Genomic DNA, 14,611 nt, shown 5'->3' on the forward strand with positions numbered 1-14,611 from the left:
AGACTGTGTTATTGTCATCTCTTTAGAAACTCTACAAGAGTAGCTGGGAGAAGCAGAAGGAAAAAGGATTTGTGCTTCGGCTCGATGCTTTGTCATTCTTGACAGCTAAGGCAAAGAGGGATCTGGCAAGCGATGTGAGTATGGACTCCATCAGCCTTCTTTATTCTTAGGGCAGCTGACAGTCCAGGTTGCTACCAGAGTGTTGGGGATGTGTCACATATGTCTCAGTGCCCTGAGCCACCCTCACTCGATTCATGCTAAGGAGCAATGGAGGAGTTGTCTGGGTGATTGGCATTCTGTAATTAGTCAGAAGGTTTGCTCAGAGCAATTCAGAGTTTTTCCCCACATGCTGACTGTGTTTTCCTGTTCTCATTTTGACCCGAGGGTGAATTTTAGAACTCAAAATGAAGTGGAAATCTCCTGTGAAACATCATAACTTAATACATCTATGCCTGGCCAGAAAATTCCTGAAAGAACTTTCTGACCTCAGTGCTTAAAGAATGTTGTTTTTCCTAAAGAGAACCAAAAAGAAAAGATTTCTTACAGTTTTTTGTGAACATATTATTATTGAGAAAGGGTTTATTCTTTATAAACACTTACTAATTTCTAAGGCATTCCAGTTCTCTTTTGCAAATGGACTTCTTTCTTGCTTGCATTGAGGACCAAGCATGTCACAACACTGATAGACCATTGCTTTACTACTAGCAGAGCTGTCAGTTTGGCAGCTTAGATCATTTACTCACGGTCTATTTTTTTCTTCACAGATTAAATATAAGGAAGGTTATGAGAAGATGAAGGGTAAGCTGATTGGAGTAAAAGCTGTGGAGGAAGATTCGCAGATGGCTCATTCCCTTCAAATGTCAAAGTTGCAGAGTGATCTGGAGTACAAGAAGGCATTTGAGGACACAAAGAATCAGTTCCAGGTCTCCATGGATATGGTGAACCTTGTCCATGCCAAAAAGGCTCAGAATTTGGCCACAGACAGAGGATACAAGACAGCTCTCCATCACTACACAGCCCTGCCTACTGACATGAAAGTGGCATGGGCCAAGTGGGCCTATGGATTGCAAAGTGATGTAAGTCCAGAGCTTAATATGTTTTAATACCCTTTTGTTCAACCCCTTCAGACACTTAGGGCTGAGTTTCTTCAGCTGTTTATGCTTTTAATGCCATGACGTATTTATGCACCTAATTTTTCAACTATTAAACAGTTAATATTAAAACAGTAAATAATAACCACTTATTTGCTCAAGAGATACAGTTAAGGTGTGAAGTGTTTTTGAGGAAAGTTATAATCCTGTTTATGAGCGTGGCTTCTACAAAGCCTACTTCAAATATTAGTAAAACACTAGGATTCATAAATAATGTACATTTATTTTTTTTACCTAATGTGCAGGGAGGTTAAATAATTTGTGGTGATAAAATTGGTGATAAAATTCCATATGGAGACCACATGCTTGGCTGTAACCATCAGATGAACTGTCTGATACTGTAAATTGTTACTATAAGTTAGACTTTCCATTCTGAGGTTTTAAGTCAGAACTTTTCAAGGCGACTTGAGATAGATATGTGTACAGGTCTTGTTGAGGTATAGCTGCTGAAACTCTCCTGGCTTCTTGGAGAAATGCAGCTGTAGTGCTTGTATAAGCTTTTGGAATTCAGTAGACCATTGGTAGGAGAGATTTTGTGAGGAAAGTGAGAAGTACTCCTGTACTCTTCCTCCGTAAAGACACATGGAAAAGACAAAACAAAATGCTTTCCCTCCAGTATAACAAAAGGATAGGGGTTGGGAAATGCTAAGTATCATTTTCTTATCATTGCAAATCATTAATGATCTTTTAAACAGTGCACTATGTACAATAAAACTGAAGTTTTTGCCACATTAGAGTAAAAATTACAAACAACAGTAAGGTGTAGACCACCTCTAAAAATTACCTTGCAAAGCATATTGCACAAGTGCTGGTGAGTCCTGATACTTCTATTTCATTCTGTATTTTTTTTGCTTTACTTGCAATAAAACAAAAGCAGGCACTAATTTGACTTGGTTGTTGTTCCTGAGATGTCTGAATCCTTTAATGGCATTTTAAGTGTATGAACACCAACAATAGGACTTTTTTTTTCTTTGTCAGAACCGATACAGAGCAGATTTGAACTGGATGAAAGGAGCTGGATGGATAGCCACTGGGTCATTAAATGTGGAGCAGGCTAAGAAGGCAGGAGAACTCATTAGTGAGGTGAGATTTCATGACAGCATGTAACAGAATTTGCTGCATAATGCGTGCAAAATGTCTGTATAAAATTAAAATAATTTCCACTCAAAGGGGAAAGAAAAAGGCATACCACATGAAAGCCCTCAAAACCAGGGATAGGACTGGTAATTAGAGGGAAACCAGATACCAAACACACACCAGTAGGAGTCCATATAGCCTTTGCAAAAACAAAGTGGGTGACAAATGATATTATGAATAATAATGGCAATCAAACAGTGCTCAATTGCTACCCACTAGCCTACCTTTTTAATGAAGCAAAACAGGAGAGATGATGAAAAGATGCAGTCATTGGACCCAGAACCTTCTTTTGTAACAGATACACGTTCCTTCTTGCTCCATTTTCATATATATTCACGTTAGCTATTGAAATTCATATAGATATCTCTGTCTGTAACTATCTATCGGCCCAAGTAGTTTTCATCCTTATTTCTCCCTATAACCAATATCACTTACAGGAAAAGGCAAACTCTAGAATCCTTTGTGCCAGTCCCATGAGGCCTTCAAAGGAGGTTCTGGTGGAAATGGTTAAAAGGTTCATAGTATTCTGTTTCTGTTATTTCAGAGGGAGTCCTACTGGCCAAATCTACTGCAGTAGGAGACTGAATCCTGTGATTTTTTAGTTAACCACTGGTGGTGATGCAGGAATCATCTGTCCATTCACTCAATGAGAATAACAGCATAACCACTGGTGTAGTGTCTCAGAAAAATATGGTCATCCTTTCCCGTCTGCCTGATTACTAACACTATTTTTTTCCCGTGTAATCATCTACAATGAAGAAGGATGATTTTTTCAGACATAGTAAACTAGATCCTCAGCTAGTGTAAAGCAAGGTAGCTTCATAAAAGCTAGTACAGCAATGCCGGCTGGAATAGTAACTATGAATCTGTATAGGTATACCATTTTGATGTTATAGTAGTGAAAACTGTGGAGTAGAAATTTGACCTGCTAGGTTGCTCATCTCAACCTTTTTGTGAGTACTAAATAATTTTAGGTGGCTATGAGCGTCCTCCCTTCTTATATACACACAGTGACTAGCCCTTGTAATACTGCTAAAAAGCAATTGCCAGGATATAATTTCTAGGAATTTTATGTAGAGATGTTCTGGTCAACTCTTATTTGTCTCTACAGCTGATCAGGACAAAGCATAAACTGCTTTTGTCCCAAGTTAAACTTAGTAAGATTGCTCATTTTTAAGGGATTTCTTTCTGAAACCAAAACATTGCTCATAAGCTTGTAATACCTTAAAAGAGTTAATGTGTTTTACATTGGTGTTTTGAGTCCCCAGAGAATCAAGATGTTGCCTCAAATAAACTTCTGTGGATCACAGCTCAATTTAAAGGAGAATGACATGTCTTTAGACTCAAACACCGGGATATAAACAATTTCCGGAAGAGCCATGAACATACTTACTGACTTGGGAGTTCATCACAGGCATCGGGAAAATTTAGTATGCGCTATTTGGAAAAGAGATAAGAGTATTGATGGGTATAGGACAACTCATGCAGGAAGGGAAGATTTTAGTGACCTGGCCATATGGAAAAAGTGTCATTTTGCCATCAAATGGCCTTCATCTTAATTATGTATATATAACAAGATTTCTCAGAAGCTACTATGGGTCCTTTCAAGCAAGCAGAATTAATATCATTATCTAGAAGATATACCATAACAATTAGACACAGTGTTAATGGCTGCACAGATTTGCTATAGGTGTTCAGAGGAGACCTAAACCCTGAAACAATAAGTTAAACGGTTGCCATTATTGACACACTACAATTGTATATCATTTCTTGCTTAAAGAAACTGTAAATAAAAAATATAATCAGTCATACTGTATTTGAAGTAATCTGAAAAAGATTTTAAAATCCTGAGATCTGGGGTATTTAGGTAGGCAGAATCTGATTTTGAAATGTTTTCCTTACATTTAGGGAGAAATACTTTAATATTAATCCACAAAAGGTTATTGTTAAATCGAAACAAATATTAATCTGAAAGTACCTAGGACATAAAGATGAGGAAAGAGGAATAATAATTATGTTCACAAATTCACTCTAATCTCCAGCAACCTATGATTTTTCTCTTTCAAATAGCATGAAAGAGCAGCACAAAATTCACAGCTTTGATCTTTTTCTGCTCAACAGAAGAAGTACCGTCAGCATCCATATGCTTTGAAGTTTACCAGTATTAAAGACACTCCTGAGATGATCCAGGCTAGAATTAGTTATAACCAGGCTGTGGATGTAAGTTATAATGTATATACATTATGATTATAAGAGTGGTATCCTCTTTGAACGACCTGATTGAAGCACTGGCTTTCTCTCTCTTTCTTTCTCTGAGATTATCCTTGAGAACCATGAAACTTCTGTGTTCTGGTGTGGTACATCTCACAAAGAGCATGTTTCTAACTTGGAATGGGAAGTCATAGAGATCCCACTGAAGTGAATGGGACTTTCATGTAAAAAGGGCTTTCTGTCCAATTTTTTTTTTCAGAAGTAAAATTTAGGAGTAAGACTGACCTTTGACCTTTAGAGACTTTCGGCCTTTTGAGATTCGTTGAGGAAGAACACATTTGGGGTTCTTTCCCCTTTTCAAACAGATCTTTCAAATTTCAGTTTCTGCATATTCTTTGGAAACAAAATGTAAGGCAGCATGACAAGGAAGAAAAAATAAATTATTTCAAGCTGTCATCCTGCTGAGAGAGAAATCCAGGAGGGGAAACCTTAAAAAGAAGAATTGAGGCTGTTTGGTGTTTAAACATGTTTATTTTTAATAGAAGAGCGATTTAAAAATATTGTAGACTTAACTGGGATAATACAGAAATGAATAATAAGCAAAAGTCACTCAAAAAAGACAAGTTTCAAACATGAGAGGATGTTTTATTGTGAAAATAGATATTTTTAGATGAAAGACTTTGTGTAAAACACATGCTATTGTAATACTTATAGTGTCTATGCCTTTGGTTTAATTAATAAGATCCAAAAGGCTTATGTCTCAGGCAGGATAAATATAAGTCATTTTGTTCCACTGAGCCACAGTCAAAATCAGTCTGCTGCTCTACTTCTTCACACATGGAGTTCTCATTAATTTTCCTCTTATAGAGCTGCAATACAAGTGGGGCTACTTGCTAAAGAAAGTGGCAGCAGGGTGAAATGGAGAGGTTCATTCTAATCTAAAGGGTCTCAAACCCTCACACAGAAGTAATAGCCTGGGAAAGGCAAGTCAGGTGGTCAAGACATGGGTCATAGCTAAGGCCAAAAAAGATGGTGGCTGTCTGCACTCATCTGAAAATTATGATGTCAATGCAAGAAGAAACTAAGCTAGGAAAGAAAAATAATGTGAAAGAGGTGAACTCTGCATAGTCGTTGTAGGGGAAGTTCCAATTAACTGCATAGAACTCCTCTTATCTGTCTGCAGACATCCGAAAGTTAGCTAGTCCTAGGCCAACCCTATATTCTTCCTCGAAGGATTGATATCAGTAGCCCACGTAGACATCTGTTTTACGCTGGGATCAGTCACCTTCTGAGGTTTTTTTAATCTCTTGCCATTGACTATTGAGCACCCTCTTGCAACTAGCTCTGGAAATAAATTTGGAGTAATTGCACAGATAATTACCATCATATTTATCTGCTAAAGATGAACAGCTTTGGAGAGATGTGTTTGGGGAACTTCAACTCCCCAGATTTCTATGGAATTTCAAAGTGTCGGTGGGCCACTCATGGCTGCACATCCTTAATAAATGCTGTTTATTCTCCCTCTCCCTATTCACATATGTTGGAAGTCTTATCAAATTAATATTCAAATATCTGAATTTTCATATACATTGATTTATACACTCAAAACTTCAAGGAGTTCCTCTCTAGCATACTCTAGCTGATAGGTGTATCAGACTCCTAAATCTTTTTGAATACATTTTGACTGATACAATTGCCTGTATTTATTAATGCTGCTGTCACTTTTCTGTAGTCTTTGCTTTCCATAAACCTATTTGTTAATGTTTTTGTCTGAACTAGTGATTGAATGTGTAGTGAGTACTTGCTACTGAAATTCATCTCTATTTGCAGAGGCTGTACAAGGAGCATGGAGAGAGTGTAAAGCATCAGTATACACCAACAACAGATCTTCCTGAAATCCTTCAGGCCAAATTAAATGCTATGAATATCAGTGAGGTATAAATCTGACCTTTTAATATTTAAAAGGAAAGTGAAAAAGTTGATAGTGCTTTGCTATTTCTCCTACACAGGAAACCATACTAAATTTCTTTCCTTTCCCCAGTATATGGTCATTCTATGGTCTAAATGTTTCTGAAGTAATATGAGAAATCAAACTTCTTATCAAACTTCTCCTAGGTTAGAAAGGTTAAGAATGAACAAACAAATACATTTTTATAATGGACGTTTGTCATGTGATTATTCCTGTTGTGTATTGATAATTTCATTTATGTTAGCCCTCTACGTTAGAATAGAATGAAATTAATGTGGTAACAGTGCTAGGATAGCAATAATGCTGCAGTGTCAACCCTCTGAACAGCAACTCTGCTTTATTCCTGTTCCATATTTCCTAGATTCGCTATAAGGAGTCCTGGGGAAAGATGAAAGACGGCGGCTATCAACTGAAACTAGATGCCATTCCCTTCCAGGCAGCAAAGGCTTCAGGTGAAATCATAAGTGATGTAAGTGAACTTACTGCTGATATTGTCCAGTAGGATATGTCAGTCACTCCAGACTGTTTCTGCTCTGCTGAGTGACTCTTGATGGAAAAAACATGTTCAGCCAACTCTACATCTGGGAGACATCTGGCCTTGGTGTAGTTAGTTGTGCTTTTGGAGGTGCAGCCACAATGAAGTGTTATTGGTAACTAACCAAAGGAAGGTTTGCAAAAGCAAACATCCGTTAGCAAAGCTGACCAATTTACCTGCTGTAGTGACTGGACAATCACAGGGATTGTTCAGGAGCTGTCAGCCGCTGTTAGCTAGGCAAGCTTTGGAAGAGAGAGCTTATTCAGGAAGTTCTACCCTTCACAGTTTGTCTTGAGTGTCCTTTAAAGTTTGTAGAGATATACAGATTAATTTCAAGCATAGGAGACCAGTTGTTCTGAGTTTGCTAGAGAGCTGATGGAGAGAGGCTCCTCAGAGGTTGATTCTGAGCACCTGTACCAGGTTCTTGTCTTCCACCACCTGTGTAATAGCAGGTAACTAACCCAAGCTATTTGTAAGTGTTCATTGGTGTATTTTTTTGAGTTTTTCTCTAAATAGGATAAAATATTAAAGTGTTTGCACAGGTGAGGAATTCCTAGCATTCAGTAAAGGTACATTCAGATTTATTATCATATTGAGAATAGCCAGAATTTATTGTCCATAGCTCTCTTTCTGTAATATGAAACCCCTTTTATTCAGGTTTTAACAATCTGACTAATACTTACTTCTCTTCATGCCTATTCACATTTCTATTCTTATTTCCTTTTTAGCACAAGTATAAGGAGGCATTTCAGAAAATGAAAGGACAGATGGTTGGCTCACGTGGCCTGGATGGTGATATTCATATTGCTCATTCAGTCCATGCAGCATCGCTGCAGAGTGATGTAAGTACAAGAAAGAAGATGTGGGCATTTTGGAATTGGTTTCCTAACAGTGAGTAGTTCCTCATGGAAGATGCACTTAGCTGTGGACTAGCGGTGGACTAGCTTACTATTTAAAACTTAGGGCTTTCTCTCCCACTTTCCAGATATTTTGATATAATCGTGATATTCTTACCATTCTTTTATATTATTTACAGTAATGTTAATTTGACAATAGAAGAAGACTGTGCATTCTTGCACAATCCCCTGCTGCCTACCACTGTTGCCTAGCATAGAATATTTTGCTCTGTAAAAGTATCACTCAGAGGCAGGTCTAATTGAGAATTAGTAGTGGACTTTGTACAGAAATAAATTAAATTTGGTAGAGATACAAAGTTATTCAGTGATTATTTTCAATTTACTGTTTTCCTGAAAGACTGAAGGATGAATGAGTTTATGGAATTTCAGGTTGGACTTTTTTGGTTGCAGAATGGTTCCTACGTGGCCTTGGGATATGTTAAGAATCACATCATTTGTTCATTGTCTATAAGAATTGTAACTGTTCAGTGCATTTTGAACACTGTGGCTTGATCCAGAAAGCAGTGAAATATTTGTCTGACTTTAAGCACATAAATAATCTAAGAACTATTTATCTTCTTACCAAAACTGTCCATAGCGAGCCTGATTGTGGATATAGATGGGAGAGTGGTCATGGATTTCAGTGAGTGCTGGGCTTGTACTGGGATTCTTTCTTGTGTGATGGTATGCTTAGACATACAGGTAACAATAAGTGTCTGAAGAATTCATCCGTCAGGTTACTCTAAGTCAGTTTGATAATCATCAATAACTCTGGATGTTCATTATCTGGATGAACAGCCTGAACATCTCAAATTTGCATAATCTGATAGGGGAATGTCATGTGAAAAAAGTTCTGTGAAGATTTCTATGCCTTTCTTTTCCTGGACGAAGACAAGAAGTGAAAAAAACCCCACCACTAAAAATGACTTTTAAAGCTATGAAATGAAACTGACCAAATCAATGGAGACCAACAAATATTTTGAGTGAGGATTTGTACTAATTCTAATATAAATATGGCTGTTTGCATTTTATCCTCAGGTAGTAGCTTCACCTTTTTGTTGTGCTTTCTAGAAATGCAGTGAATTAAGATTTCATTTATCAGTTTGGTAATTCTATAGATTCAATGTATCTGGTTTTAACAAAAAAAATTATAAATAATAGGTCAGTTTAATTGCATATAATGTAGATGGCTACTATTTTGATGAAGAATAAGCTGCCATATATTCTAATTATAAGTATTGATCATTCACAGTATAGTTAAACAAATTAGGGAGCTTACTTTTAAAAAGAATAATTTATACTGGAAAATGGAAGAAATATGGAGAATGTCTCTTCTGATCAAAACCTGAATTCTAATTACCGTGCCGTGATATCTATGTGATCTGTTTTTAATCTGATAGGTGAAATATAAGCAAGGTTTTGAGGATACAAAGACTCACTTCCACCTGCCACTGGATATGATAAACTTGGTACATGCCAGGAAAGCCCAGTCTTTGGTCAGTGAACAAGAATACAGACAGCTGCTACACCAGTACACTTCTTTGACTGATGATGTGAGATTGCGGTGTGCCAAGAACGCATACAAACTACAGAGTGAGGTAATTGCAAAATATCCCAGCGATATTTCCCTGTTGGTTCTGATGCAAGATAGTTCTGTTCCAAATCATGACAGCTGACAGTATGTATTTGAGCAGCAGCTGAGGGATAAATAATGGCTGTTCCCCCTTGATTACATTCAGGAATGAGACATTTATCTTATTGGGCAGTTGTACAACGTGTGTGATCACACTATACTGCGAGATAAAGTATAGTAGTCCTTGATGATCGGGCAGAGAAGTGTTTGCAAGTGAGGATGATTGCACTGTTGGTGAAATACTCTTTTTAAGATCTTGCAAACCATGCACATTGTTTACCAACTGCTATTTGAGTGGGTTTGTATCTGGGTGAAATTCATGTGTACTTCCACAAGAAAGATGCCTATTGTTAAAAATCTAATTTGAAAGAGACTTACAAACTCTGGCCCAAGACATAACCACTGAAATTCTAAGACAGATGAGTTTAGCTCCCTACGTAATCTTGAGTAAAACTAACTGGATAATGCCTTACAAATTCAAGGCTAGGCTGTGTCCGTAGGCACAGCCTTGAGCAAAGGGCTTTTAATAGATTACATTGCCTCTGGAGACCTCAGGAGGGGCTGTATCTTAAAAACATGGCCCCAAAATGCTACTGTGTATTACTTCAACACTTTTGGCCAACAGTCTTAAAGATGGCACACTGTGTTCAAACAAGTGTAAACATCAGCTGCCAGTTGTGCTGCCCTAACTTGAGTGAAAACACATGTAATCAGAGATTCTGAGGCAAGTTTCCATCCATGCCTCTCTTTGAGTTGGGAGTGAAATGCTGGTTGGCAGCAACACATCTCAGAGTGCAGAATTTACTCTCTTACCAGCTGGTGCTAATAGCTGACAAGAGGCGAGGACCATGTTCTAGCGTTGTCCTCTCTTACCTTCCAACTCACAAAGGATATTTCCCGTATGCAGCACCACGATGCCTTTGAGTGTAGAGATTAGCACTGGACAGACCTAGATGGAAGAGGAGCTGGTTCTGTTCTCCTAGGCGGCTGAATAAAATGAAGGCATAGTCCATTTCCGTTATAAGTGGTTGGCTGAACCAAACCGCCTCATTAGCTAAAGCTAGTTCTTCGCTCTGTAAGCAGTAGCAGTTTCCACATATCCATCAAGTAGGCAAATCTGTGCATTACTAGTTGTTTGGTCTTTATAGCTCTTTTGAAGCAGAAAATAAGATGATCCTCCTCCACCTCACCCTTCTCATCATCAAATGAAATATTTGTTGTAACGTATCTACCAGTAACCTACTGGTAACTTTTGAAAAAGTAATGTTTACAATGAGTCACTGCTGGGTTTGGCAGCCTGGAAAATATTTTAACAAAGTCTGTACAGTGGCTTAGTGCTATTTTTCCTTAGTGTTCCCTACTTACATCATGACCATTCAGAACTGTTAAAAGCCGAAGCTATTTTGTCTGCAATTCCACTTATTAAAAAGTTACCAGCTTTTATTTAAAAATATTTTCATACACTTTTCTAAACTGGTCTTATTTTATATATATTTATAAATAATATCTAGCTGTGATTTCTGTATCATATATGAAGAAAATTCGTGTATCTAGAAAAAGTTTTTTTCAAGGTTACAAATGCAAGTTAGGAGTCCAAGTATCATTCAGTGTTCATGAGACTTAGTACTCCTCAGAATCTTGCATCTGTACTGTAGATCTGTCAGGGCTGTACACACATGGACACATACATAAACACAAGAACGTAGGGTAATATATATGAACTTTCTGTGGTAGATAGATACTAATTTTAATGGATTTATTTGAATATGGTTATTGTGTATTTTTGGGTGAATAAATATAGGGCATCTCAAATGCAAACTTGTAATTAATTCTGCTTGGTTTTCCTTAGAATTTATACCGGTCTGACATGAACTTTATGCGAGGAGTTGGATGTATTACTCCAGGGGCCCTAGAGATTGAAGGAAAGAAGAAAGCTTCTGAACTCATCAGCGAGGTAACAAAAGAGGGTTTTGATTTCTCCACGACAAACAAGAGTTTGCCAGATGTCTTTCTATTAAACTGGGCTGGCAAAGTGACTCACTGGATAATGCTAGGCTCCCTCCCCTTGCGTTTGATCATTCCATTCGTGTCCTAACTGCAGATGAGTGAACCTGATGGAGTTCAAGGTTTTGCAGACTTTGCTAACTGTTTTCGCAAATCTTTTCTCCTGTGTTTCAGACCCAGGAGGTTGTTATTTCATATTATTTATTTTAGAATTAAAATGAGCTTTTTCAACTAAAAATAAGGCTGTGCCTATCTCTAATAAGTACCTTGCACTGTTTCTCCAAAATTAGACTGATCTGTGGAGTGCCCAATACATTACACTGTCCTCAGCTCTGCTCCTGCTTTACAGTCTTAGTCCTTTTCTCACTTGCTGCTTTTGTGTGCTATTGTTTTTCCCCCCGTAACTGGATTTTTATTTCCTCTGTTGTGTTCTCTTCTTACAGTCTCTCCTAGTTTCAAATCTTGGATCTGTTGCCCATATTCACATAGATGTGAAATTAAGAAAAATAAGAGTGCTCTTCCTAGTTGTGTTCTAGTGAACAGATCCCTGCTTGCAGTGATCTTGCAGTTATTTTGTTCACAATTCTGACATAGGACCACAGGCCAGGTGGAACCTCATTTTTCTCACAAAAAGGTTCGGCAGGCTTGTGCAGCACCTTCACTCTGGATCGGATTGCCTTTACTGTAATTCCACTGGCCAGGGTTAATGACACCAAGGAGTGAAATAACCTCATTACTGTATTCAGCATAGCAGCACTTATTTTATTTTTTTTACACCTTATTCCTTATTTACTTTTCATTTCTGCTGTGAGACTTGAGTGCACCAAATTCAGAGTAGCAAAAGGTAAATTAGTCTAATGGTTAATAGACACATACCCTTTGCAAAGTAGAGTTTTAAGCACAAGAAGCAATACTAGACCACTGGTATTGGAAAATGTCCCTTATCTGACGAGACGATTTAGTTATTCTGTTCATTTTTCTTTGTGTGTGAACTCAGAGTAAATATCGTCAGCAGCCACATTCCTTCAAGTACACATCGGTGACAGACTCTCCTGGCCTCCTTCATGCAAAATTCAGCAATATGATTGCTAATGAGGTAGGCTCTCCTAACGTGAATCAAAAAATACGCTTTTCAAAATGCAGCGAGCTAGGGATGGAGGAGTGGGAAAGAGACAACCCTGTTCTGAAAGCAAAATGCATCAAAAAGAAAGCAAACATCACTGATTTGTGCTTTTTGACAGTTAGATCACATTTTATTACTTCCATACATTTAATACCATTTTCAGTTCAATCTCTTTTAAAACCTTAAATAGTACCTGTACGATAGAGTCCCGTTATCAGGTTTTTTACATGAAACAGAGCACAGAAGATCAGATCTGTGGGGTGTTCTTGAGGGATCTCATTTGCACAGTATGGTCCACTTTAGAGGGCTCCTAAAAAAAGAATCACTTTTCTAATTTTTGAAAAAATAAGACAAAACCCATAAGCAGATTATCAAAATAATCTATAATAACATGAGGAAAAATCCAAGGTAGAAAATATGGCCAGTCTACCAGAAATGCCTACCCTTTTATTTAACACACATTCATGATAGCCTTAATGTTCTTAGGTCTCCTTTTGGCCTGCTGAGAACATAACAATGCAAGGCTAAGAATGTAGTGGATTGGCATCACGATATATGTATAAAAATTAATATAAAAGTTTTTTATGCCCAGAAAAACCCCCCATGCAATGGCAATTGCAATGGTATATTCTTAGGTGGTTTTTGTGCTGGCTGACTATAGTTGTCATAATCATAAACAACTGAAGTACTGCTGTTATATTATTGAAACAATAGAGAAAATTAATTGCAATTGTCATTTTGATCTCTTTCCTAGCGCCTATATAAAGCAGCGGGAGAGGACAGTCAGCATCACTATACACCAACACTGGGCCTGCCTGAATTTACACGGGCAAGAATAAATGCAGCCAACCTCAGTGATGTAAGAATTTGTTGGGTATTTCTTACATTTATTTGGGATGGAGGACGAATTGTGCAGTGGCAAGGAAGATGGATAAGTAGAGGACTTTTTAGGTCTATTCTATTTATGCTTTCCCTGATTTGATTATAATGATATTTATCTCCATTAGCATATATATGGTTGTGAGTAAATTAAATCTACATAAAGAACGAGACATGTTTTGTCTGAGTTAGTAGGATTTCCCGAAGATAATTTTAAAAAATCCTTTGATTATGAAGAATGAGACTATAATGCAGAATAACAAATGAAAGAGCGTTCTTTGTTTGTTCCTTTGTGCATTTAAAAGTGAAACAGCAATCTACATGTGCCTTTCCTACTTTAGGCAAAATACAGAGAATCTTGGCATAATCTACGTGCTCAAGGCTACAAGCTGACAACGGAAGCACTCCCATTCCAGACTGCCAGGGCCTCCAGAGAAATTGCCAGTGATGTGAGTTGAATGATTCAACCTTCCTTCTTGCCTAATTTCTGTTAACTTCATGTAAAACAATGTCTAAAGCAGATTTTACTGAATTAAAGCAACTCCATAACCATGTGAGACAAGTGTGAGACGGAATATATTACTTATGAATGAGATTCTTTGTGTGAATTAAAAAAAAAAAAGAAGAGGAAGAATCGCTGCTAATCGGGAACCAAGCTCAGTTAAACATCTTCCAGTGGGAAATAGCTGAATTAAAATATTTGCAGACAGACAAATCAGAGGGATTCTGCTCCTTGCCAGGCTTTCAGCTCCTCATATTATAAAGTGCCCACTAATTCTGTTCACCCTGCTTTGAGCTGACTTGTGGAAGTGCTTAGTGCTCCTGAATAGAAACGAAGTCAGAAGAAGCTGAGCGTTCTTTGAATCTCTGAAAATCAGGAGCTGCCTGTCTGGTTAGGAAGTGAAAATCAGTGGATAATCCCATAAGTATGTGTCCTCTTAATTTCTGAAATAGAGAAAACAAACCTTACCCTTAAAAATATCCTCTCATTTGGATTGTTGTTTGCAAAACACTTAGACATGGTGGTATCCATTTCTCAGAAAACCTAAGTTGATCCCTTCCTCACAAGAAAT

At 37.6% G+C, this 14,611-nt stretch overlaps 1 protein-coding gene across 1 annotated transcript in view; it reads left to right on the plus strand.

The window, feature by feature from the left end:
- Positions 1-14,611, plus strand: part of NRAP (nebulin related anchoring protein) — a 52,846-nt gene that overhangs the window by 29,083 nt on the left and 9,152 nt on the right. The window contains exons 23-34 of the mRNA XM_050898855.1: positions 27-134; positions 765-1,076; positions 2,130-2,234; positions 4,410-4,508; positions 6,330-6,434; positions 6,830-6,937; positions 7,732-7,845; positions 9,300-9,497; positions 11,382-11,486; positions 12,534-12,632; positions 13,414-13,518; positions 13,880-13,987. Coding sequence (XP_050754812.1) covers positions 27-134; positions 765-1,076; positions 2,130-2,234; positions 4,410-4,508; positions 6,330-6,434; positions 6,830-6,937; positions 7,732-7,845; positions 9,300-9,497; positions 11,382-11,486; positions 12,534-12,632; positions 13,414-13,518; positions 13,880-13,987 — 1,566 coding nt within the window. The remainder of the gene's footprint in view (positions 1-26; positions 135-764; positions 1,077-2,129; positions 2,235-4,409; positions 4,509-6,329; positions 6,435-6,829; positions 6,938-7,731; positions 7,846-9,299; positions 9,498-11,381; positions 11,487-12,533; positions 12,633-13,413; positions 13,519-13,879; positions 13,988-14,611) is intronic.

This window comes from Gymnogyps californianus, chromosome 6, assembly GCF_018139145.2.
Source record: "Gymnogyps californianus isolate 813 chromosome 6, ASM1813914v2, whole genome shotgun sequence".
Classification (NCBI taxonomy): Eukaryota; Metazoa; Chordata; class Aves; order Accipitriformes; family Cathartidae; genus Gymnogyps; species Gymnogyps californianus.